Source organism: Nuphar pumila, chromosome 16, assembly GCF_984573655.1.
Source record: "Nuphar pumila chromosome 16, dmNupPumi1.hap1.1, whole genome shotgun sequence".
Lineage (NCBI taxonomy): Eukaryota > Viridiplantae > Streptophyta > Magnoliopsida > Nymphaeales > Nymphaeaceae > Nuphar > Nuphar pumila.
The window spans coordinates 37,875,092-37,899,000 of record NC_143264.1 but is presented as its reverse complement, the minus strand read 5'-3'; the positions used below and the strand labels follow the sequence as shown (position 1 = coordinate 37,899,000).

At 37.0% G+C, this 23,909-nt stretch overlaps 1 protein-coding gene across 1 annotated transcript in view; it reads right to left on the bottom strand.

Annotated features, from left to right (window-relative positions):
* IM (Alternative oxidase family protein) overlaps positions 1-23,909 on the bottom strand; it is a 157,217-nt gene that overhangs the window by 80,024 nt on the left and 53,284 nt on the right. The window contains exon 4 of the mRNA XM_089990872.1: positions 21,553-21,668. Within this exon, the coding sequence (XP_089846998.1) occupies positions 21,553-21,668 (116 nt within the window). The remainder of the gene's footprint in view (positions 1-21,552; positions 21,669-23,909) is intronic.

Here is a 23,909-nt window from a genome sequence, read left to right as displayed (position 1 = left end):
TGGAGGAAAGACTAGAATTGCCTGAAGAATCCATTTGTGGGCTTATGACAGAAATGTGGCTGGAAACAAAGAATAGAGTGATGCAGCTTATGACAAAAATTGGTACCAGAAGAAATGAAAACAGTGAATGAATAAAGAAGGAGTGATCAACAGTAAATGAATGAAGTAGAAGAAGGGACCTGCAGTGTGTGAATTAAGAGGACGAATTCAGCCTTTTTGTGTAAACTGTGAATGAATGAAGAAGAAGAAATGACCAACTGTGAATGAATGAAGTAAAAGAAGAGACCTGCAGTTGCTGTGTGAATTAAGAAAAAGAAGTGCAGTTGCTATGTGTGAATTAAGAGGAATAAATAAGAAAGGCTACAGTAGTTGCTGTGTGTGGATTAAGGGATAAAAAAAACAACCACAGCAGTTGCTGTGTATGAATTAAGAGGAATAAGGAAAGGAGACAAACAAATCAAGTAGCAGACGCTGACAGAAATGAATAGGGGAAGAATAGAACCTGATTCACGTGAACTGATTCACGTTGAACTGATTCACGTTGACCTGATTCACGTTGCTGAGGAAGACAGACGTGAACTGATTGACGTTGCTGAGGAAGACAGATTCACGAGTTCTGAAAGAAACGAGGAGAACTCGGCCTTTGCTGCAGCAGATCTTGGCGTGTGCACGTGAACTGATGTCGAGGAATAGGATTTGGCTGTTCACGTCGCTGAGGAAGACCCTTTTTCACCCAGAAATACAGCATGCTCTGATACCATGTGAAAACACGTGAGAGAGAGAGAGAGAAAGAACCTTTCTTGAGAAGTCGGCAGCCCAAAATTGTCTCGGTTGCTGCGCTAGTGCCTTCATTAGTATAGGGTTACAATTACCTTTTACAGGGACAAAACTGCCCCTTATAAGTAACACATGTTACATGATAATACAACTAAAGCAAAACTCGTAGATGGATATGGATCCGATATCGGATCCATATCCAATTCATATTACACATTCTAATAGTACTTGTGTGCCCTTAGTAGCTTGTGATTATGCCCTTTGTGGGTTGTGTGGGCTCATTTCATACTTCATTACATGGTATCAGAGCCTTGAGCTCTTAATTCTTAGGATACTAGTGATCGGAATGCTCGTGTGGATGTGAGCTCGTGGGTTGTGAGTTCGTGGTGTCCATGGAGCATTGCTATCCACCATCCGTTCTTCTCCTTCTTGCCTTCATCCTTATCATCTTTGTACCATTATGGAGAACCACAATGAGTCTATCACCGCCATTCCCGTGAAGCTCAAAGACACCAATGTTGGCTTCCATTATGAAGCACCACATTTGGGGCAAAGGGCTATGAGGATTGGTCTATGGCACTGAAAAGAAACCAAAGCTAGTCCTCACCAAGAATGACAATGGAAAGGAAGTTGCACTTCAAGAAGATGACATGAACAAGGTAATTGACGACTATGAAAAAAAATGGAAAGAATGAAAGACGGATCATTCCAAAATCATGTCATAGCTCATAAATAGTGTAGATATCAACAAGTATGCGAGTTTGGCAAAATTTGATTATGAAAATGATACATGGAAGTGTTAAAATATGATGTATATTTATATATATATATATATATATATATATATAGATTACGACACATACACATATATAATATATATATATTTATTTTGTAAAACCCGATAGGGGTATTTCTATCATTTCACATGTACACGCATATCTTTGATATGCTTTCTTTTCTTTCTTTTTCCTTTATTCTTTATTCTTTTTTGTTTTTTTTGTTTTTCTTTTTTATTCATTTGAGAGGGGTCCACATAGAGTCGTTGGACCCCTCCAACGGTCATAAATATGACCGTTGGAGGGGCTCCAACGACTCTATGGGAGCCCCTCCTTGGGTCCCTTGCTGTGTATAAATAAGGGGCACAACCCCATGTATTTCTCAAGCTTCTTGTGAAGCATTCTATGAAGTGAAATATATTTTTTACCTCTTTTTGTGCTTGACCACTTTTTGTGGTTTATTTTGCCCTTTTGTGGCCTCTTGTGTATGTGCGTGCTTCCGTGCTTTCGCTTGGAGACTTTGCCCTTTTCATTTGACACTTCATTACATGGTATCAGAGCCTTGGTTAAGAAGGCTTCATCGGATCCTCCCTTGACAAGTAATACCTCTCCTCTCTCTTGTCTTATACATTCTTTTTCTATAAATGGCCAACAAAGATGCAAAAATCGATCTCTCATTCAAATTGGATGGGACCAATTACCGCATGTGGGCGGCCGCTATGGAGAATAATCTCAAAGGTAAAAAGCTTTGGGGTTACGTATGTGGAACCATTCCGGAACCACAATTGAAGTTAACTAAATTTGAAAGAGGTGAGGAAAAAGCCTTGAACGAAGAAGAAAAAGAAAAGGCTATTCTTGATTATTCTTCTAAAATGGAAGATTGGGAAAGTGAACATGCTAAAATCTTAGCATAGTTCATGAATAATGTCGAATTGAAGATTTGTGCAAACCTTGCAAAATTCAAAAAGGCTAATGAAGCATGGTTTTTTATGAAAGGCATGTACACCCAAAGAGACCTTGCTAGGCATTTTTTTCTACAAGAGAAGGTAAGAGCTACCAAGCAAGGTGATATGAGCATTAGGGACTACTATAGTGCCCTATCCTCTCTATGGGATGAACTTGTCCTTCTCGAACCGCAATAGGAAGGAAGTGTTATTGCTATGAGACAAGAGCAAATGGAAAAAGAGAGGTTCTTTCAATTTATTCATGAGCTTCGTCCCGAATTTGAACTTAGAGGATCTCTACTTCATAGGGCCTCTACTCCTCTAAGCGATATTTTGGCCGATTTATGTCAAGAAGAAACCCGTTTGGCCTTGAAAAGAGATGTTGATGAAGTGCATGCCGTGTCTAGACCCGGCAACAATGTAAGATCATATAAACCACCACATTTTTGGAAGAATAATGGTGGTGGAGGAAGAAAAATCATTTGTCATAATTGTAATGAATCGGGCCATATTCGTCCCGATTGCCCTAGATTCAAAAAGAAGGTGGCTTCCATGGGGGAAACTCCTCCAATCATCAATGAAGATTCAAAGAAGGATGGTGACATAAAGGAGTCCATCGCTCATCTAACCGAAACTCTTCAACAATTTATAAAGATGAACGCCTCTACATCATCCTCTTCACCTTCCACTTCCGGTAACGCCATCTCCTCTTTTCCAGGTATGACTTCTTGGATTCTTGACTCGGGTGCCTCTTTCCATATGACTCCAAATGCATCACTTTTATCAAAACCAAGTCTCAATAAATTTAAATCATATGTATTCACCGCCGATGGAACATCTTTAAATGTTGAAGGCATTGGAAACCTTGAGAAAACTTATGACCAAAACAAAGAATTTTTTGTTCCCAAAATCCGAATTATTCCAAAACTTAATCTAAATCTTTTTTCCGTCTCTCAAATTACCGATTTTGAATGTAATGTCTCGTTTTCACCAACCCATTGCTATGTGCAGGATCTCCGGTCCGGGAAGCGGATTGGGCAAGGCCATAGAAGAGGGGACCTTTACTATATGGATTTTTTGTCTTTGCCATCTAAATCATTTTGTAATCATGTTCAATCCAAAGATATTGAGACTTGACATAAGAGACTTGGACACCCTAGTATTTCCAAGTTGTACCTTTTTCCGTTTTTGGAAAAATTTTATAATACAAATACATTTACATGCAATGATTGTATTCTTGGGAAAATTCACTCTCTTCCATATTCTCATGGCAATTTTGTGTCAAAAAGGCTTTTTGAACTTGTGCATTCCGATGTATGGGGACCGGCACCCGTTATGTCCAAAGGGGGCTTCTCTTACTATGTTTCTTTTATTGATGATTTTACTAGATACACATGGGTTTACATTATCAAAAATAAATCTGATGTCTTCATTAATTTTAAAGAGTTTCACGCTCTTGTTCAAAATCAATTCCAACACAATATAGCCATTTTTAGATCTGACTCAGGAGGAGAGTACATGTCTAAAGATTTTCAAAATTATTTTAAAACAAATGGAATTTTGCACCAATGATCTTGTCCTAAAACTCCGCAACAAAATGGTCTTGCGGAAAGGAAACATAGACACTTAATCGAAACCACAAGAACTCTTCTTGTGTCTAAAAATGTTCCTAAAAACTTTTGGGCCGAAGCTCTTCTCACCGCAACATATCTTGTGAATCGTATGCCCTCTTCTTCTTTAAAAAATGTTTCGCCCTTTGAAAAATTATTTAAAATTACTCCCGATTTTAATAGACTAAAAATCTTTGGATGCAAATGTTTTGTACTTAGTCTAGGACAAGATAAGTTGTCACCTAAAGCTATTGAATGTGTGTTCATTGGCTATGGTGAGAATAAAAAAGGCTATAGATGTTATGATATTCGAAACAATAAATTATATGTGTCGAGAAATGTAAACTTTATTGAAGAACAAAATGGTTTCGATATCCACACATCTAAGGAAGACATCGATTATTCTTTTCTATTCGACTTAGCTCCTAGAATTGAATCCCCTGAGGCAATTACTTGTGATACTAGTTGTGATGGAATTTTACATTATAATGATAATACTTCCCAAAATGAAAACCTTAATGATATAAATGTATATACCCGGCGGATAGGAAATGAACATCAACCTGCTATTGACAGATACTCTCAAGACTTCTCTTTAGAAGAATCTATTGATAACAATCCACCTAGAAGATCTTCTCGTACTAGTAGGCCACCACAAAAATTTGTGTCTTATGAATCTTTTTCTCCGAATTATAGGGTCTGTCTCATGTTAATACATTCGTATCATGAGCCTACCTCATTCAAGGAAGCTAAAGATCACCCACATTGGATTGAAGCTATGAGAATTGAATTAGAGGCTCTTAACAATGCTCAAACCTGGAGCATTATTCCTCAACCTTTAGGAAAAAAAGCAATTGGGTGTAGATGGGTATATAAAGTCAAAACCAAATGTGATGGGTCTCTTGAAAGATACAAAGCTCGTCTGGTTGCAAAAGGCTACGCCCAAGAATATGGGATTGATTATGAAAAAACCTTTGCTCCTGTAGCCAGAATGACTAGTGTACGAACCCTAATTGCTTTAGCATCCGTCAAACAATGGCCGATATATCAACTTGATGTTAAAAATGCGTTTTTAAATGGAACTCTGTGTGAAGAAGTTCTTATGGACCCTCTGTCGGGTCTTGAAATTGGGAAAGGTAATATTCTAAAATTAAACAAAGCTCTCTATGGTTTGAAACAAGCACCAAAAGCTTGGTATGATCTTTTTAGCAAAGTAGTTCTTGATAATGGTTTCTCCTCATGTTACACATATATTGCTTTGTTTGTTAAATCTTCTAATGAATACATAACAATTTTGTTATTATATGTTGATGACATGATTATCACAGGTAATGATAAGAAAGGTATTGATCTTATTAAAAATATTCTTAAGAAAAATTTTAATATGTCTGATCTGGGTTTTCTAAGGTATTTCTTAGGAATTGAAGTTGCATACTCCCCCAAGGGGTATGTCCTATCTCAGATGAAGCTTGCCTCTGACATTATTGCTAGGTCTGGGCTGACAGATGACAAAAGGGTGGAGACTCCAGAAGTGATCAATGCCAAGATGAGAGCCAATGATGGCACTCCTTTAGCAGACCCCACGCCTTATCGTCAATTGATTGGATCCTTAACATATTTATCTATCACCAGGCCTGACATTTCTCATGCAGTTCATAGTGCAAGCCAATTTCAGACTGCTCCTACCACTACTCACATGGCAGCAGTAATGAGGATTATCAGATACTTAAAAAATTCCATAACTAAGAGAGTATTCTTATCCTCTTCTTCACCTCTTACTTTACTTGCGTATACTGACTCTGATTGGGGGGTAACCCCGATGATCGTATTTCTACCACAGGCTATTGTGTGTTTCTTGGGGAGTTGCTTATCTCCTGGAGGTGTAAGAAGCAGCGTAAAGTTTCTCTCTCGTCTACCGAAGCAGAATATCGTGCGATGGCCACTACCACAACTGAGATTATATGGTTAAGAAGCTTACTTAAAGATATGGTGTCTCATTCTCAACTCCTTCAAAGCTGTGTTGTGACAACAAGAGCTCCATTTATATTGCTAGCAACCACACTTTTCATGAACGAACGAAGCATATTGAGATGGACTGTCATTATGTTCGAGATGAGTTCTTACGAGGCACCATTCAACTCCCATATGTTCCTACCGAATATCAGTTAGCGGACTTCTTCACCAAAGCTTTGCCTTCGCCTCGCTTCTACTTCCTCCTTAGCAAACTCTCGGTGATTTCACCATGTGTTTGAGGGGGGGTGTTAAAATATGATGTATATTTATATATATATATATATATATATATATATATAGATAGATAGATAGATAGATAGATTACGACACATACACATATATATAATATATATATATATGTCTATGTGTCTATCTATATATATAAATATATATATATATTTATTTTGTAAAACCCGATAGGGGTATTTCTGTCATTTCACATGCACACGCATATCTTTGATATGCTTTCTTTTCTTTCTTTTTCCTTTATTCTTTTTTCTTTTTTGTTTTTATGTTTTTCTTTTTTATTCATTTGAGAGGGGTCCACATAGAGTCGTTGGACCCCTCCAACGGTCATAAATATGACCGTTGGAGGGGCTCCAACGACTCTATGGGAGCCCCTCCTTGGGTCCCTTGCTGTGTATAAATAAGGGGCACAGCCCCATGTATTTCTCAAGCTTCTTGTGAAGCATTCTATGAAGTGAAATATATTTTTTACCTCTTTTTGTGCTTGACCACTTTTTGTGGTTTATTTTGCCCTTTTGTGGCCTCTTGTGTATGTGCGTGCTTCCGTGCTTTCGCTTGGAGACTTTGCCCTTTTCATTTGGCACTTCATTACAGGAAGTACCTCCAAGATATGTACTCTAAAGGATATTACACATGTGTGCAACCGTCAAAACAAAGTAAGGACTATGACCCAAGGAGATATGTGCATATGTGAATACTACAATGCTCTATCTCTCTTTTGGGAAAAGTTAGCTCTACTTGAGCCCAAGTGGTATTGTCTTGTGGACATTGAGCTCTATGAGAAGCAAGTGAAGGTGGAGCACTTATATCAATTCATCAATGGACTTAGGCCCAAGTTTGAAGGCATAAAGTCTGCCGTTCTCCATAGAGAGGCATAAAGTCTGCCCTTCTCCATAGAGGTGGCATTCCCTCTATTGTAGAGACACTTGAAGAGTTGACTGTGGAAGAGAATAAACTAAAGAAGCATGCTTCTAAAGATGAAGATACTATGTTGGCCATGTCTAGGCCCGGATCCAACACACGCACCTACAAGCCTCCTTATTTTGGGAGGTCCTCCAATGAACATGAGACCAAGAAGAACATCGTTTGCCACTATTGCAACGAATCTAGTTACATCAAACCCTTTTTCCCGAAGAGGAGAAGAGATGAAAAGAAAGAAGAAAAGAGAGTGGCATCTGTGGGATATTCACTTAAGAAAGATGGTGTTGATGAAGGCTCTAAAAGCATTGCATCAATGTCACTCTCCCAACTAATGGAGGTCCTACAAGGCAACAACCACTCCTCAAGAATCAATCATCTTCACTTTTCGGTGCCACGATGTCCACACGCATTGATCCCGGTAAGACTTCTTGGATCCTTGATTTTGGTGCATCGTTCCATATGACTCCTAAGGAAACTATATTATCTGAATGTCATGATAATCCAAATGATTCTTATGTGTCCACCGGATGGAACTTATTTAAAAATCAAAGGTGTTGGTGTTTTGAATAACTCTTTTAAAAATAACTAAAACTTTTATGTATCAAATGTTAGAATAGTGCGTAATTTAAATTTAAACCTCCTTTCGGTTTCTCAAATCTTTGACCATGGATATAAGATCACCTTTTCACCTAGTGGTTGTTTGGTGCATAATCTCCAGTCCGGAAGGCCGATTGGGCGAGGTCATAGAAGAGAGGATCTCTACTTCATGGACAATTTACGTTTACCAAATCAAATTTTGTAACTACGTTGAAAATAAAGATTTGGAAAATTGGCATAGAAGATTAGGACACCCAAGCATGTCAAAATTGTATTTGTTTTCATTTCTTGAAAAATATAATCAAAAGGAATTGGTTTGTAAGGATTGTGTCATTGAAAAAATGAAATTATTACCGTTTGGATCTAGTAATTTTGTCTCTAGGGAAACATTTGAATTAGTACACTCAAATATATGGGGACCAGCGCAGGTAATGTATAAAGGAGGAATTTTCTATTATGTTATATTTTTTAATGATTATAGTAGACATACTTGGATATATTTTCTTATACTCAAATATGAGGTCTTTATTTGTTTTCAAAAATTTCACAACCATGTTAAAAATCAATTTAAAACAAACATCAAAAATTTTCGATTAGACTCTGAGGGGAATTTTTATCTAATGATTCTAAAAACTATCTTGACCATCATGGAATTATATATCAAAGATCTTGTTCCAATGCCTCATCACTTTCTTCTTAGCAAAATCTCGATTGTGACACCATGACTATGAGTTTGAGGGGGAGTGTTAAGATGTATCCATATACATATATATACTGTTAAAACTATATATACATATATATTTTTGTTTATTCCAAAATACCTGATAAGGGTATTTTGGTCTTTTCATATGTAATATAAGTTGTTCTTTAACAACTTATTTTTTTAGGCTTTTTACTTTTTTATTTTTCGTTTTTTTATTTTTCTCTTTTTGGGACCCTTGGGGACCCCACATTTGTAGTCGTTGGGGAGCCCCAACAGTCATAAATAAATATGACCATTGGGGCTCCCCAACAACTACATTGTGGGAGCCCCAAGGCCTCCCTCTCATTCTTTGTGTATATAAAGAGGGGTGTTCCCCCTCTATTTTGTAGTTGTTCTCTCACTCTCTCAATAATATTACTTCTTTTTTTGCCTTTTGGCATTTCCCCTTTGTGGGTTTATGTGTTTGCACTTAAAGTGCTTATGTAATCTTATTGGTTCTTGTCCATTGTTGGACCTACAAGTGTTTTCACTTGTTATTTGTATTTCCGCTTATTTCATTTCATATACATCATATATATGTATGTACATATATCATGTATTTGTATGTATATATGTATTAGGTAAGTATGTGATGTTCATAGTATAATGTACTTAAGATAAATACATACTATGACTCCTTGGCTCAGTTGAGTAGAATATTTTTGTAAATATCATGAAGTATGAGACCACCAAAAATGCATGGCCACACTTCAAGCAAGTTTATGAGCAATTCAACTGGGCAAGGAGATATCAATTGGAACAAGAATTAAAATCAGTGACGCAAGGAAATGAGTTTCATTGAAGCATTTTATGTTCAGTTCCAATAACTATCTAATGCTCTAGCATCCATGTTGATCATCACCAAGTGTAACAAGTGTGATGCCTATGCTCATGATGTTGATGCAAGAGATCAGAAACAAGTCATTGACTTCCTTATGGCACTTTACCCTGAATTTGACAATGTTTGCCGTAGCATTCTCCATCGTCCCTTTCTATCCACTTTGGTTCAGACATGTGAGAATTGTTGGCAGAAGAGATTAGCCTTCTGATGAGACCGTGCTTGTTGTTGCCCGCCAGTTTAGGGGTAAAGGAGGAGGTAGAGGAGGCATGAGGCCTGGTAGTGTATAGAGGATATGAGTTTGATTCAGTGCCATTATTGCAAAGGATTTGGCCACACAAAGAACTTGTGTCCAATGTTGAAGAAGTTAGTCGTTGCAACATCTATTTGGGGGATGAGGGCTCTTAGCCCAAAGATATGCAATTTGATCATAGTAGCATTGTTGCTCACACAAATGATCCCTCTATGATGAGCATGTTGACGGTGCTGAAATTCAGATCTTTGAGCAGATGCAACAACAAATCCACCAGTGACAACTTCTTGATCAGTCTACCACTATTGTCTCTTCCTTTTCTCCATCTTCTTTTGGTACTGCCTTTGAGGTATCCCTAATAGTCCATGTGGGTGGTTAATAGACTTAGAGTGTCGTGTCATATGACAACTCATGAGTTTATCTTAACCAATTGTCATTCCTGTGGTGGTGTTTCATGCACTGCAGATGGGTTATCTATGTTAATTTCAAAAGTTGGTTTGATTTCATCTAGCTCTTATCCTAGGAGTAAACTCAATATTTCACATGTTTATTATGCTCCTTCTCTAGCTAGTTGTGAACCTCATTTTTGTAAGTCAGATTACCAAACTCAATTATAATGTTACCTTTTCTCCTATTGATTATGTTGTGCAAGATCAGCTATGAAGGAGAAGGATTGGGATTAGCCATAAGGAGGATTTGTACTACTTAGACTGCCTGGAGAAGAGTGGACAAGGGAGATATGAAGTTGGTCTACGAGCAGATACCATAGATGAGTTAGTTTTGCGGCATTTGAGGTTAGGACACATATCTAGTTCCATATTACAACATTTGGTGTCTTCAGGGAGTTTGGATGGATCTAGGATCATAATGTCAAGTCATGTACAAGAACGTGAGAGTTGTAGGTTGGCAAAGAGTCATACCTTGCCATTTGAGTCTAGAGTTAAAGAATTTACTAGTCCTTTTGATCTTGTACATTCGGATGTATGGGGTCCTTCACCTATTTTGTCCAAAAGTAGTTATGTGTATTTTGTCACCTTATCGATGATTGTATAATATATACATGGATTTATTTCATGAAAAATAGAAGTGAACTTTTTAAGATCTTCGAGAAATTTTATAACATGGTTGATACTCAGTTTTTAGTTAAGATCCGACTTTAGTAGAGAATATACTATTAGCATGTTTGAAAATCTTTTGCAAGAATAAATAATTGAGCATCAAAAGATATGTCCCTGTACACCTGAGCAGAATGGTGTAAATGAGAGAAAGAATAAGCATATTATGGAAATTACTCTGGCTTTACTTTTTGGTGGGTGTGTACCCAGGGATTATTGGGCACATGTGATGCGTATGGCAATCTATCAAATCAATTGCATGCCATCAGAAACTCTTAAGGGTATATCCCTATTTCAGAAATTGTATAATACTGACCCATATTATAAGATGATGAAAGTCTTTGAGTGCACCTGTTTTGTGCTTTTGCCTAGTAGATATAGAGATAAGGTCTACCACAAGCTGTTAAGTGGTGCTTTTGAGATTTTCTAATGGTTAGAAGGGGGCGTGTTATGACCTTGTTGAAAGGAGAATTTGGATATCTAGACATGTGTTTCATGAAGTCAAGCCCTATTTTGATAAGTTGGATATCAAAAAGAAAGATTCAATTGATTTTTCTTTCTTAATACCATTTTTTGTTGAAGAAAAAATTGAGAAGTGGGTTGAGCTTCAAGGAGGAAACTTAAAGAACATATGATAGGTTTGGACAAACCTATTCTAGTAGACAAGAGAATACGGATGAGATACCATTCTTGGATCAAGTAGAGATAAAGGAGACTAGGAACTTAGAGGGAAATTCTGATCCCCTTCCAGCTGATTCAGGACATATAAGCTTAGAGTCTCCTTCCACCTGTTCACCTCCTCAGGTACGTCGGAGTTCTAGAGTCTTTGTTCCTCCTATATGTTTTGTATCCTATGATTTCTTTTCTCCTTAACATTGAGCATTTTTTGCACTAATCTACTCCTATGTTGAGCCTAATTCCTATGCAGAGGCCGCCTCTAAAGAGGAGTGACAGCAAGTAATGGCTGAGGAATTGAATACACTAGAGATAATGCATGCATTATTGGGATCTTGTAGAACTTCCACTTGGCAAAAATGTAAGGCACCACAAGCGTGGTTTGAAAATTTTAGCATTGCAGTTAAATCCCTTGGTTTTGAGCAACGTTATCATGATTCTGCTATCCTCCTCAGTTCATGGCAAGTGTATATTACTTTTGTATATTGATGTTATGATTGTTATAAAAGACATGCAGAAAATGGAAGATACTAAGAGAAGACTAATTGGCTTCTTTGAAATGGAAAACCTAAGAAATTTGAAATACTTCCATGGTTTGGCAGTTGCATACTAAAAACGAAGACTTTTCTTGTCACAGCATAAATATGCAACTGATCTTGTGGTTAAAACTAGGCTTACAAATGTTTCCAAGTGGGTTGCTTCCCCAATGGAAGCAAATGCTAAGTTGAGCGCCACTGATGGGGACAAGTTAGAGGATCCAGGTGTAAAAATATCTCCAACAAGATACGAGGAACAAGATTACAATATTCTTGGAAATAAATACGTGCATATAAGCACAACAAGAACACTTGTGCACACAAGCACAATACAAACTCACAAATGCGCAAATGCATACACAAGATTCATAAGCATTAAGAAAATAAGCTTGGGCAATATTCCCAAAGCCTTAAGAATACACAAGGGGAGAGCCCCTTTAAATAGAGGAGGTGGAGGCCTTGGAGGGGCTCCACTTCTAGTCGTTGGAGCCCCTCCAACGGTCACAAATGTGACCGTTGGAAGGGGCCCAACGACTAGATGGTGGGCCCCTCCAAGGTACATCCTACCTTTTACAAAAAGAAATAATAAATAAATTTAAAAGAAAAAAAAATAATTACAAAACATATTCCAAAAAGAATGTGTAAAAAGACTAAACTACCCCTATGACTAAGCAATACGAAAAAATATATATTTAATATATATAATAAGTAGATACATATACATATATATTAATATATGTATATGTATTACCTTATATATATCAAATATATATATATATATTAGATTACATGGTTGATTACATAATTTAACACCCCCCCTCAAACTTAGGGCAGGATGACCGAGAGTTTGCTAAGGAGGAAGTTGAAGCGCGGAGCACATAAAGCTTTAGTGAAAAAATCTGCCAACTGATATTCTGACGTGACATATGGAAGGTCAATGACTTCTTTGAGATATGCCTCATGTAGATAGTGACAGTCCATCTCGATGTGTTTAGTCCGCTCATGAAAAGTGTGATTTTTCGCAATATAAATTACACTTTTGTTGTCACAGCACAGCTTGGTGGGCCTTTTTATTGTGATCCCCATGTCTTCTAGCAATTGATGAATCCATATAATTTCTATGGTAGTAGTCGTCATGGCACAATATTCAGCTTCAGTCGAGGATAGAGAAACTTTTTATTGCTTCTTACATCTCCACGAAATCAGTGAGTCTCCTAAGAACACACAAAGACCAGTGGTGAAGTGGCAGTTATTTGGGTCACCTCTCCAATCAGAATCAGTATAAGCAATTAATTTTAAATCAGAAGAAGATGACAGAAAAACTCCCTTATTTAGTGTACCCTTTATGTATCTTATGACTCGCAAGATGGCACTCATGTGGACCGATGTTGGTGCATGCTGAAACTAGCTTGCAGTATGGACTGCATGAGAGATATCTGGTCTGGTGATACTCAGATACATCAATGATCCGACAAGATGTCTGTAGGGAGTTGGGTCTAAAAGGGGAACACCATCATCAATCTTCATTTTAGTTCCTACTATAGTAGGAGTTTCTCAAACCTTTTCATCTGTAATACCTAACCTGTCAATGATCTCAGAAGCAAGCTTAGTTTGAGATAAGAAATACCCTCTATGAGAGTATGCAACTTCAATACCCAAAAAATAAGTCAGAAAACCCAGATCAGACATTTCAAACTTATCCTTTAAAATTGATTTTATGCTCTTAACCCCTTTAGAGTCACTACCAGTTATGAGCATATCATCCATATACAACAGTAAGATGACAATTCCTGCATTGGATTTTCTAACAAACAAAGCAGTATCAGTAAAACAGGATGAAAAACCATTTTCTATCATTACGAAATTAAACCTATCATACCAAGCCTTTGGGGCTTGTTTCAAATCATAAAGTGTTTTTCGAAGACGAAGCATCTTTCCTTTAGGAGTCTCTATTCTAGGAGGAGCATCCATATACACTTCTTCATTTAGATCTTCGTTAACAAATGCATTTTTAACATCCATTTGATAGATGTTCCACTTGTTGATTGAGGCAACAGTTATAAGACATCAGACAGTGACCATTCGAGCCACCGAGGCAAAGGTCTCTTCATAATCAATCCCATATTCTTGACTATAACCCTTTGCAACCAGACGGGCCTTATATCTCTCGAGGGACCCATCACTCTTAGTCTTCACCTTAAATACCCATCTACACCCTATTGCTTTCTTACCTTTAGGAAGGTCTTGAAATTCCCATGTCTTGGCTCTTCTCAGAGCTCTGAGTTCATTATCCATTGCGGCTATCCATTCAGGACATTTTCGTGCTTCCACGAAGTTTCTAGGTTCTACGTAAGAATGAATGGCGCTTAGACAGGCTCTATGTTTAGATGAAAAAGACTCATATGAGATGAACCTAGAAGGAGTTTTCCTATGTCTTTCGGTCCTACGAAGGTTCTCCTCACTTTGAGGAGCAGTCCCACCAGTATCATCATATCTTTCAAGGACACTTCTGAAAGTATTTCTATCTCTATGAGTATAGGTTATGGGATCTCTATGCGGTTCCTCATCGACAGGTTGATGAAAAGGAGAGGACACAGGACTGGTTTCCCTGGTTTCATTATCACTTGAGTCATTCTGATTTGACTCATCATCACTAGTATCATCACTTTCAGTTAAAAGATCAAATAGAAAAGAATAGTCTATATTCTCGTTATTAGATTCAAGATTTTCGAAACCACTGAGATTTTTCAAAAATCTTACATTTCTGGAAACATATATTTTATCATTTTTAATGTCATAACATCGAAAACCCTTTTGAGTTTCAGAATAACCAAGAAAGGCACAAGGAATGGCCTTTGGGGAGAGTTTGTCATTTTTATCAGTAAGGACAAAACATTTACATCCAAAGACCCTTAACCTGCTATAATCAGGTTCTTTCTCATACAATCGTTCAAATGGGGAAATCTTCAGATTTTTTGATGGGAGTCTATTTATGAGATAGACCGATGTAAGGGCTGCCTCAGCCCAGAGTCTTTTTGGAATATTCTGCGAAATGAGCAAGGTTCTAGTTGTTTCAATGATATGCATGTGCTTTCGCTCAGCCAACCCATTCTGTTGTGGGGTTTTTGGACAAGATTTTTAATGAAGAATATCATGACATTCAAGATAACTTTTGAATTCATTTGAAAGATATTCGCCACCAGAGTCGATTCTAAGAATTTTTAAACTTCCATTGAATTGATTTAAAACCATCATATGAAATGTTTTAAAAATTGAAAAAACTTCATGTTTATGTTTAAGAAAATATATCCAACAAAATCTAGTGTAATCGTCCACAAAAATAACATAGTATGAGAATCCTCCTTTAGATATCACAAGAGTCGGTCCCCATACATCGGAATGAACGATTTCAAAAGGTTTTGTTGAAAACATGGATCTTTGAGTAAACGGTAGACTTTTCATTTTCCCAAGAATACATTCATTACATACAAAATTCTCATTACAAAGATGCTTAATAAAAGGCAAATAAGAGATTTTAACAATGTTGGGATGCCACAGTCTCTTATGCCATACATGAATATCTTTGTTTTGAGCAACATTACAAAATTGGTTCTTGGCTATGTCACACGGGTGCGGGTGCGGGGATTCGGCACTTCCAAAAAACACAGGTGCGGGGGTGCGGTAGGGGAAAAAATGTAAATATATATATATATATAGAAGGGGGTCGGGGGTTCCCCCTGTGCGGGTCGGGGTTCAGTTTTTTTTTGCTGGTGTGTTTGTTTGAAGACTTGTTACCCACATTCTGCTTGTTGTGTACTTTAGCTCAACGGGACAAAATTGATGAACCGAAAGGATTGGCAATCTGATCGACCCAGCCTACTGCGTTCTGCTAACTATCATGATTCAATCATGTCTGAAACTCCCTGGTCTTCACGAAAAAAAATATAAGCGAAAGGTTTGACGTGGTTTGTTGGAGAGAGAGTCTTCACGAGGCCAACGGTGCCATTGCCACGCCAATGCCTAGGGTTCTTCAAATTTCATTTTATATACAGTTGCACACAGATGACAGCTAAAAGAAATTTATTGGATTTGACATGTGGAAAAGAGAGGTCTAGAGCACCCATCTCGTCAGGAGAAAAGTGAATACTAATAGCCACCAAGGCTCTACCACCACCATTATCATTTATTATGAAGAGATAAAATCATTGACGAAAAAGGATCTGGTTGGTTGAAGCATAAAGACTTCAAAAGGCTCTTGAATTTTGGTTTTAATTTTTGAGGAAGATGGATCATCATTTCCAAGTTAACAGTATGTTTTCCAACGCTGTGAATTAATTGTTTGGAGGCAGAAATAGCATGGGATGCCAATAAAGTTGGTCAGATGTTATGGACACAAGTGCCCCTTTATAAAACAAGAGCAGCAGCAGCAAGCAGCTGTCAGCAGAATTTTGTTTTTTAAATTTTGCAGCCCATTTCGTAGGGCAAATCTTTTTCTTTTTTTTTAAATCCAAACAAAAATGGACCGAAATGACCCTGGGTGGGGTCAACGCACCCAGGATCGGGTTGACCGCACCCGGTGCCGCACCCGCGTCGAGTCGCGTCGACGCGGGTGCGGCACCCTGCTAGCCGAATCCCTGTGACATAGGTTCTTGGAAATTTGGAGAAAATCAACATAGTAGAGGTCTCCTCTCCTAGAGACTTCCCCAATCAACTTTCTAAACTAGCGATCCTGTATCCAACATTTATTAGAAAAGAATTTTATATCGCAACCATAGTACGAGAGTTGAGAGACCGAAAGTAAATTTAAGTTTAGTTTTGGTATAAGACGAATTTTTGGAACAAATAAATCTTGTTTTTCAAAATTGCCCATTCCTTTCATTTCAATAGGTGTTTCATCCGTCGTTAAGACAAAAGATGGAAGAGAATTTTTAGAAAAATCGGAAAGGGAACAAGCACTTGGAGTCATGTGAAAAGATGCACCGGAATCTAGGAACCAAGATGTCTTACTGGGAGGTGAAGAGGATGACATAGCGACTCCGGAAATGCCTCCCTTGAGAAGAGGTTGTAAGGCATCCATAATTTGTTGAAGGGAAAGAGGCCCATTTGATGAAGATGGTCGTTCCTCTGGTTGGGATGCCATAGCCGCAGCAAGCATTTTCTTCCGTTTGGGGCAAATGAGTTTGATATGCCCGGGTTCTTTACAAAAATGGCAAGTTAATTTTGGTCTGTAATAACTCTCTTACTCTGATCCCTTCCTTTTTGTCTATGACAAAGGGGGAGAAAACCTGTCTCCATTATTGGAGAAAAATACTCGTATTTAACATTTTTCAATATTTTTATGATAAGTATTCTTTCTATGCATAATGTCTTTTTGACAGGGAGAACATATTTTGTCATCATCAAAAAGGGGGAGAATGTTGAGAAACTCTGTTTTGATGTCACATAATATAATACACTGTCTTATTTGATTTCATATAATATGATAATATGTCTTCTTGAAAAATGTTATATTATGACTGGATATCTTTGCCATATATCTAACGAGTATTTGATGCAAGGATATCTCACTCAAAAAGGATGGAGACCTCTTGTTCAAGTACAACTATGGTGCAATCATACTCCTTGAAGAAAAAGCTTGTTGAGCCATGCACTCCTAAAGACCATCTAAAGAGATCGGCTTCCACAAGTTGAAGATTTTTTCTTCTTTAGAGTCATTTGTAACAGAACCTTCAGAAGCATGCATATTGCATATTACAAACTCATTCATAAAAGTATACGATAGTTTCAAAAAGCTCCTTTTTGAAAACAAATAATTGTACCTTCTTACAACCCTTTATGAAAAAGGTATTTTGACATGATTTCAAAATGTAATAATTGTACCTTATATCATATACAAGACAACTTGAAAAGTAATGATTTTAAAAGTAGGAAAAAGACAAAACATGAAATCAGCTACACAAAGAAAACAAATATAATATGTTTTGAAAAGACTCTAGTTACCTTCTTTAAAGAAATGGTTTCAAATATAAGAAAAAGACAAAACATGAAATCGGCTACACAAAGAAAACAAATATAATATGTTTTGAAAAGACTTTAGTTACCTTCTTCAAAGAAATGATTTCAAATATAGGAAAAAGACAAAACATGAAATCGGCTACACAAAGAAAACAAATATAATATGTTTTGAAAAGACTCTAGTTACCTTTTTACAAACCCATAGAATGTCGACTTACTTGAAGTCATCATTCTCTTTGTATAGCATTAAATACCTCCTGTAAGAAATCCTTGTTAAATATCCTTCTCAAGAATGTCGACTTACTTGGAGTCTTCATTCTCTCTGTAGACTTTGAAAAACACAACATAAAGAAAACTCTTGACATGACTATGTACAAATAAATATCTCAAAGCATTTATTGTACTTACACTCATTTAAAGTAAAAAAGTACTTATGTACCTCAAATCATTTATTACAATAAAGACAAAACTACATAATAGCTTACAATCCAACGTCCAATGTACTATTGTAAGAAATAGACTTTTTACATAAAATATGTATTACCTAAAATATTACAACGACTAGTGTACCCTATATTTTACTTTTATGGAAAGAAGACTTTCTCGAATTTCTCTAAAGATGTTTTTTGAAATAACATGACATTTCACATCTCAAAAAGGCTACGATTTCAAAAAGCCAACGACTATTTTTCAAGCTATAAAAACACACTCAAATGAACTATTCTAAACAGAAGGGAATGGAATAGACAAGTGAGCTTACAACGAGAAAAATACCTATTCAATATTTGAAAGAGAGCCTAGAAAAAGAAAGAGAAAAGAAAGAGAAAAAGTCAAAAATAACTCTTTGACAAAGAGTATCTTCTGAGTGACAAACAGAACATTCTGAGAATCCTTCATTCGTGCATTCATATCATCCTGAAGGTTCTATAGGAAGTATTGTAAATTTCTGTTATTCACCGTATTCCTTCTTTATTGAAAGAAGTAGACCTCTGAGAAAGAGGGTGTTGCCCTTCTCTGTTGAGAGAAGAAAACCTCTGTGTAAGAGGGTGTTGTCCTTCTCTGTTGAGAGAAGAAGACCTCTGTGGAAGAGGGTCTGCCCCTTCTTTGTTGAGAGAAGAAGACCTCTGAGGAAGAAGGTGTTGTACTATTTATCCGGTGACTCGGATGTTATAGTGGAAAGCTCAAGTGGTTTGCTTGAGGACTGGATGTAGGTCAGGGTTTTGACCGAACCAGTATAAATCCTGTGTTTATTGTGTTGTGCCTTATTGCTTTATTTTTTATTATATCAACTTGCATCGTATTTCACTATTCAACCCCCCTCTAGTGGAATTTCAATAAATACGTACACATAAGCACAACAAGAACACTTGTGCACACAAGCACAATATAAACTCACAAATGCGCAAATGCATACACAAGATTCATAAGCATTAAGAAAATAAGCTTGGGCAATATTCCCAAAGCCTTAAGAATACACAAGGGGAGAGCCCCTTTAAATAGAGGAGGTGGAGGCCTTGGAGGGGCTCCACTTCTAGTTGTTGGAGCCCCTCTAACGGTCACAAATGTGACCGTTGGAAGGGGCCCAACAACTAGATGGTGGGCCCCTCCAAGGTACATCCTACCTTTTACAAAAAGAAATAATAAATAAATTAAAAAGAAAAAGAAAAAATAATTACAAAACATATTCTAAAAAGAATGTGTAAAAAGACTAAACTACCCCTACGGCTAAACAATACGAAAATATATATATATTTGATATATATAATAAGTAGATACATATACATATATATTAATATATGTATATGTATTACCTTATATATATCAAAAATATATATATTAGATTACATGGTTGATTACATAATTTAACACCAGGGGTGTATAGGCAGTTAGTTCGCAACTTGATATATTTGACTATTTTCAAGTCTGATATCAACTATGTGATTCATGTTGTCAGTCAGTTTATGAGCTCTCATACTTCAACTCATCTAGTTGTGGTGCTCCGGATTATTCGGTACGTGAGAGACATTGCATTATGGGATGTTTTTTTCTTCGTCTTGTTCTACAGATATTAGAGCTTTTTGTAATTCAAATTTTGGAGGATCTACTCAAGATTGTCTCTCAACTACTGGGTTTTGTGTTTTTCTTGGAAGATCTTTGGTCTCTTGGAAGAGTAAGAAGTAGTAACGAGTTGTTTTATCCACAGCAGAGGCAAAATATAGACCACAATAGAGAGTTGTTTTATCAACAACAGAGGCAAATTATTTCTATGGGGTATTCTTATAACTTGGCTCTCATGGTCCATATTCAACTGTTTTTGTCTTTTTATTGTATCAAAGGGGATCACCTCTATATGTATTGTATTCTTCATTCTTTAGCAGCTAATCAAGTTTTCTTCTTTGAGAGTTCTTTCTTCACCTTTCTCTTTGCTTGATTTCCATTCTTGTGTGATATGAATAAAAACACACCTTGCCCATGTGATGCAGAGCAGGCCCAGGACATCCCAGGCGCCCAGATCCAACAGCACGCATAGTTCGTCTCAGGTCCGGGTCCGGGTCCGGACCCGAGACCCGGATCCAGCCAAAACCCTTTAAATAGGCTGCCTAGGGTTTCGTGAAGGACAGGCGTGATTAAAGATTGCAGCAGCCTTTGCTTTTCCTTTTCAGCAGTTCCTTTTCCTTTGTCATTTTCCTTGATTCTTCCTGCTTTTGCATTTATATTTTTTGTCATTAAGTATTTGCTTGTTCTGTTTTCTCCTTTTTATTTCTTTTCTGTCAGACGTAGACGCAGTGCAGCAGTGCTTGTCTTGTTTTCCTTTTACTGTTCCCTTTGATTTCCTAGTTGCATACGAATCATTATTTATTAGTCAGTTCCTGTTAGTCTGAGTTATGCATTGTCTCATTGATTCCCATTGAAAATAAGGAATAAAGTATCGTTCATTGCTTGGGTGCCCCTTTTCATTGTTTATTTGCACTGGTTCGTGGCACAACTTGGGTCGTGTTTTCAGTTTAGCCCACAACACACGGGCAGCGCTCCTGTGTTTGCTGATTGTCATTGCGGTGCCTTGCACGACATGGTGGACGAGTTCATCCATTCAACATCCAAAAGTCGCAGCAGCCAGTACTCCACTGCATCACCATGTATCAACTATCAAGTCCTTCCAACAATGCATGTTTAAGCTAAAGAAGTACATGTAAAGGAGTATTCTTATGTGATAACTAGCATGAAGTACCTTTATATATTATACCATTAATAACATCTTGTCCAACAACTAAACTACAATTATATGAAGAAATATATGTACGGAAGGCAAATATAAGATGGAAGTACCCATGATTTTACAGAGTGGAGAAGAATTTCATATATGATAATATGCATGAATTTTGAACAAAAGTCAAATATGAGAAATCCAACTATTTTATATGGCACTGAAAGGACCTTCAACATGTGGTAAAGGAAACATAATCTTTAAACAGACAGATGGAAAGAATTAAAACCTCCATAATTAGCAAATGATGCAGCTCATTCCAGCTTTCAGCAAAATGCACTTTCAAGTAATCACCTCTCCTCCACCAACCAAAACTCTCATACATGTGTAAAACAGACATGAAAGCTGCAAGCAAAAGGAATTATCATGTCTCTATCCATCACTAAAAACAAAAAAATATCATGAAAATAGATGCCAATTTAAGTCAAAATGCTACATAGAACCAAAGAAAAAATAGCATACATATGTATATGAATGCACACATGCAAGTGTATGTGTGCTTATTACTTTCAACTCTTCCAAAGGAGCATTACAAGATATCTGTGTTAAAATGTATGCATATATATATATATATATATATATATGGTTGTAATTTGTGATAACATCAGAGGTATTTTTGCATTTTTGTCATATGTAATTAGAACAGTCCACTAGGGACTATTTTGTATTTTTTTCTTTTCTTTTATTCTATTGACCAAGGGCATTTTGGTCTCTAGACATAGTCGTTGGGACCCTCCCCAATGGTCATAAATATGACTGTTGGGGAGCTCCCAACGGCGCTATGGGAGCCCCCCTTGGTCCTCTTTGGTGTATAAATAGAGCTATTGCCCCCTCTCAAAAGTAATCCTTTTTAGCATTTATAAATCCATTTATTATTTATTTTATGTGTTCTTGATTGTGATCTTGTGGTTAAGCACTTTGTGGTTATCTGTATTTTACCCATTAGTGCTTCATTATTGTGTGGTTGAGATCTCTTTATAGCCTTTGTAATGAAACAACAAGTGCACTTACAACAATGCCACAAGAAGGCTACAAATGTGCACACACAAATACAAATGCCACAAAGGGCTAAGAACATAAACCTCTCAAAAAGAAAGGAAGAATACCAAATATAAAAACAAATATTATTGCAATACGCTTAGAAAAAGCATAAACAAAATGAGGGTGAATGCCCTCTGTTTATACAAGAGACTATGGCCTTGAGGAGCTCCCAAGAGTCGTTGGGAGCTCCCAACCTTTGGGAGCTATCCCAATTAGTGCCTTTACACTGTCAAAAAGACTAAAAATAATAAACCTAATAAAATGACTAAACTGTCCCTAATGAACAGCATCTATTATATATATATATATATGTGTGTGTGTGTGTGTGTGTGAAATTACCAAAATACCCTTGGTCAAATACCCTAATTACACAATCATATATATGATTATACAATACATTTTAAGACCGCCCCTCAAACTTACGGTGTAATCACTGAAAGTTTGTTAACAACAACTACGCCTTCATCCCAAAACAATTGGGGTCGGCGATATGAACCAAAAAAGAAAATCATTCTGGGTCTTCCACATGAATCCTTCTCCTCCAATCATTTCTATCCAATGCCATGTCCTCGGTGAGGTTCAAAGCATTCATATCCTTTCCTATCATCTCCATCCAAGTCTTCCTAGGCCTACCCCGACCTCTTTTAACTAATATATTTTCCCATTTCTCCATCCTTCTAACTGGAGCATCATTAAGCCTTCGCCAAATATGTCCAAACCACCGTAAACGATTCTCTCTCATCTTATTTTCAATGGGTGCAACGCCTACCTTCTTACGTATCTCCTCGTTCTGAATCTTATCTTTTATTGTATTTCCACACATCCATCTAAGCATACACATCTCAGCTACACTCATTTTTTGAATATGATGTCTCTTGGCAGCCCAACATTCCGTACCATATAGTAAAGCGAGTCTAATAGTCGTCCTATAAAACTTTCCCTTCAACCGCAATGGCATTCTACGATTGCACAACACTCCAGTGGCACTTTTCCATTTCATCCACCCAACCTTTATCCTATGATTTACATCTCCATCAATTTCTCCATACTTTTGAATGATAGATCCCAAATATTTGAAACAATCATCCACCGGTATTTCTTGTTCACCAAGCTTCACTACACTCCCATCACTACTTCGTTGCTTACTAAACCGATATTCCATATATTTTGTCTTACTCTTACTCAACTTAAAACCTCTTGCTTCCAATGTCTGCCTCTATAATTCTAACTTAGCATTAACCCTAGCTCTAGACTCATCAATCAAAACAATATCATCAGCAAACAACATACACCACGACACATTTTCTTGAATTGATCTCGTAAGCTCATCCATCACTATAGCAAATAGGAAAGGGCTTAAAGCAGATCCTTGATGTAACCCAACCGTTAACAACCGAAAGTTTGTTAACAAGAAAATGAAATTGATGTGATGGAAGCACCTTAGTGAAGAAGTCTGCTAGTTGATACTCGAAAGTGACATATGGAAGGGTAATGGTCTTCTTCAAGAATTCTTCACACACATTATTGCAGTCCATTTATACATGT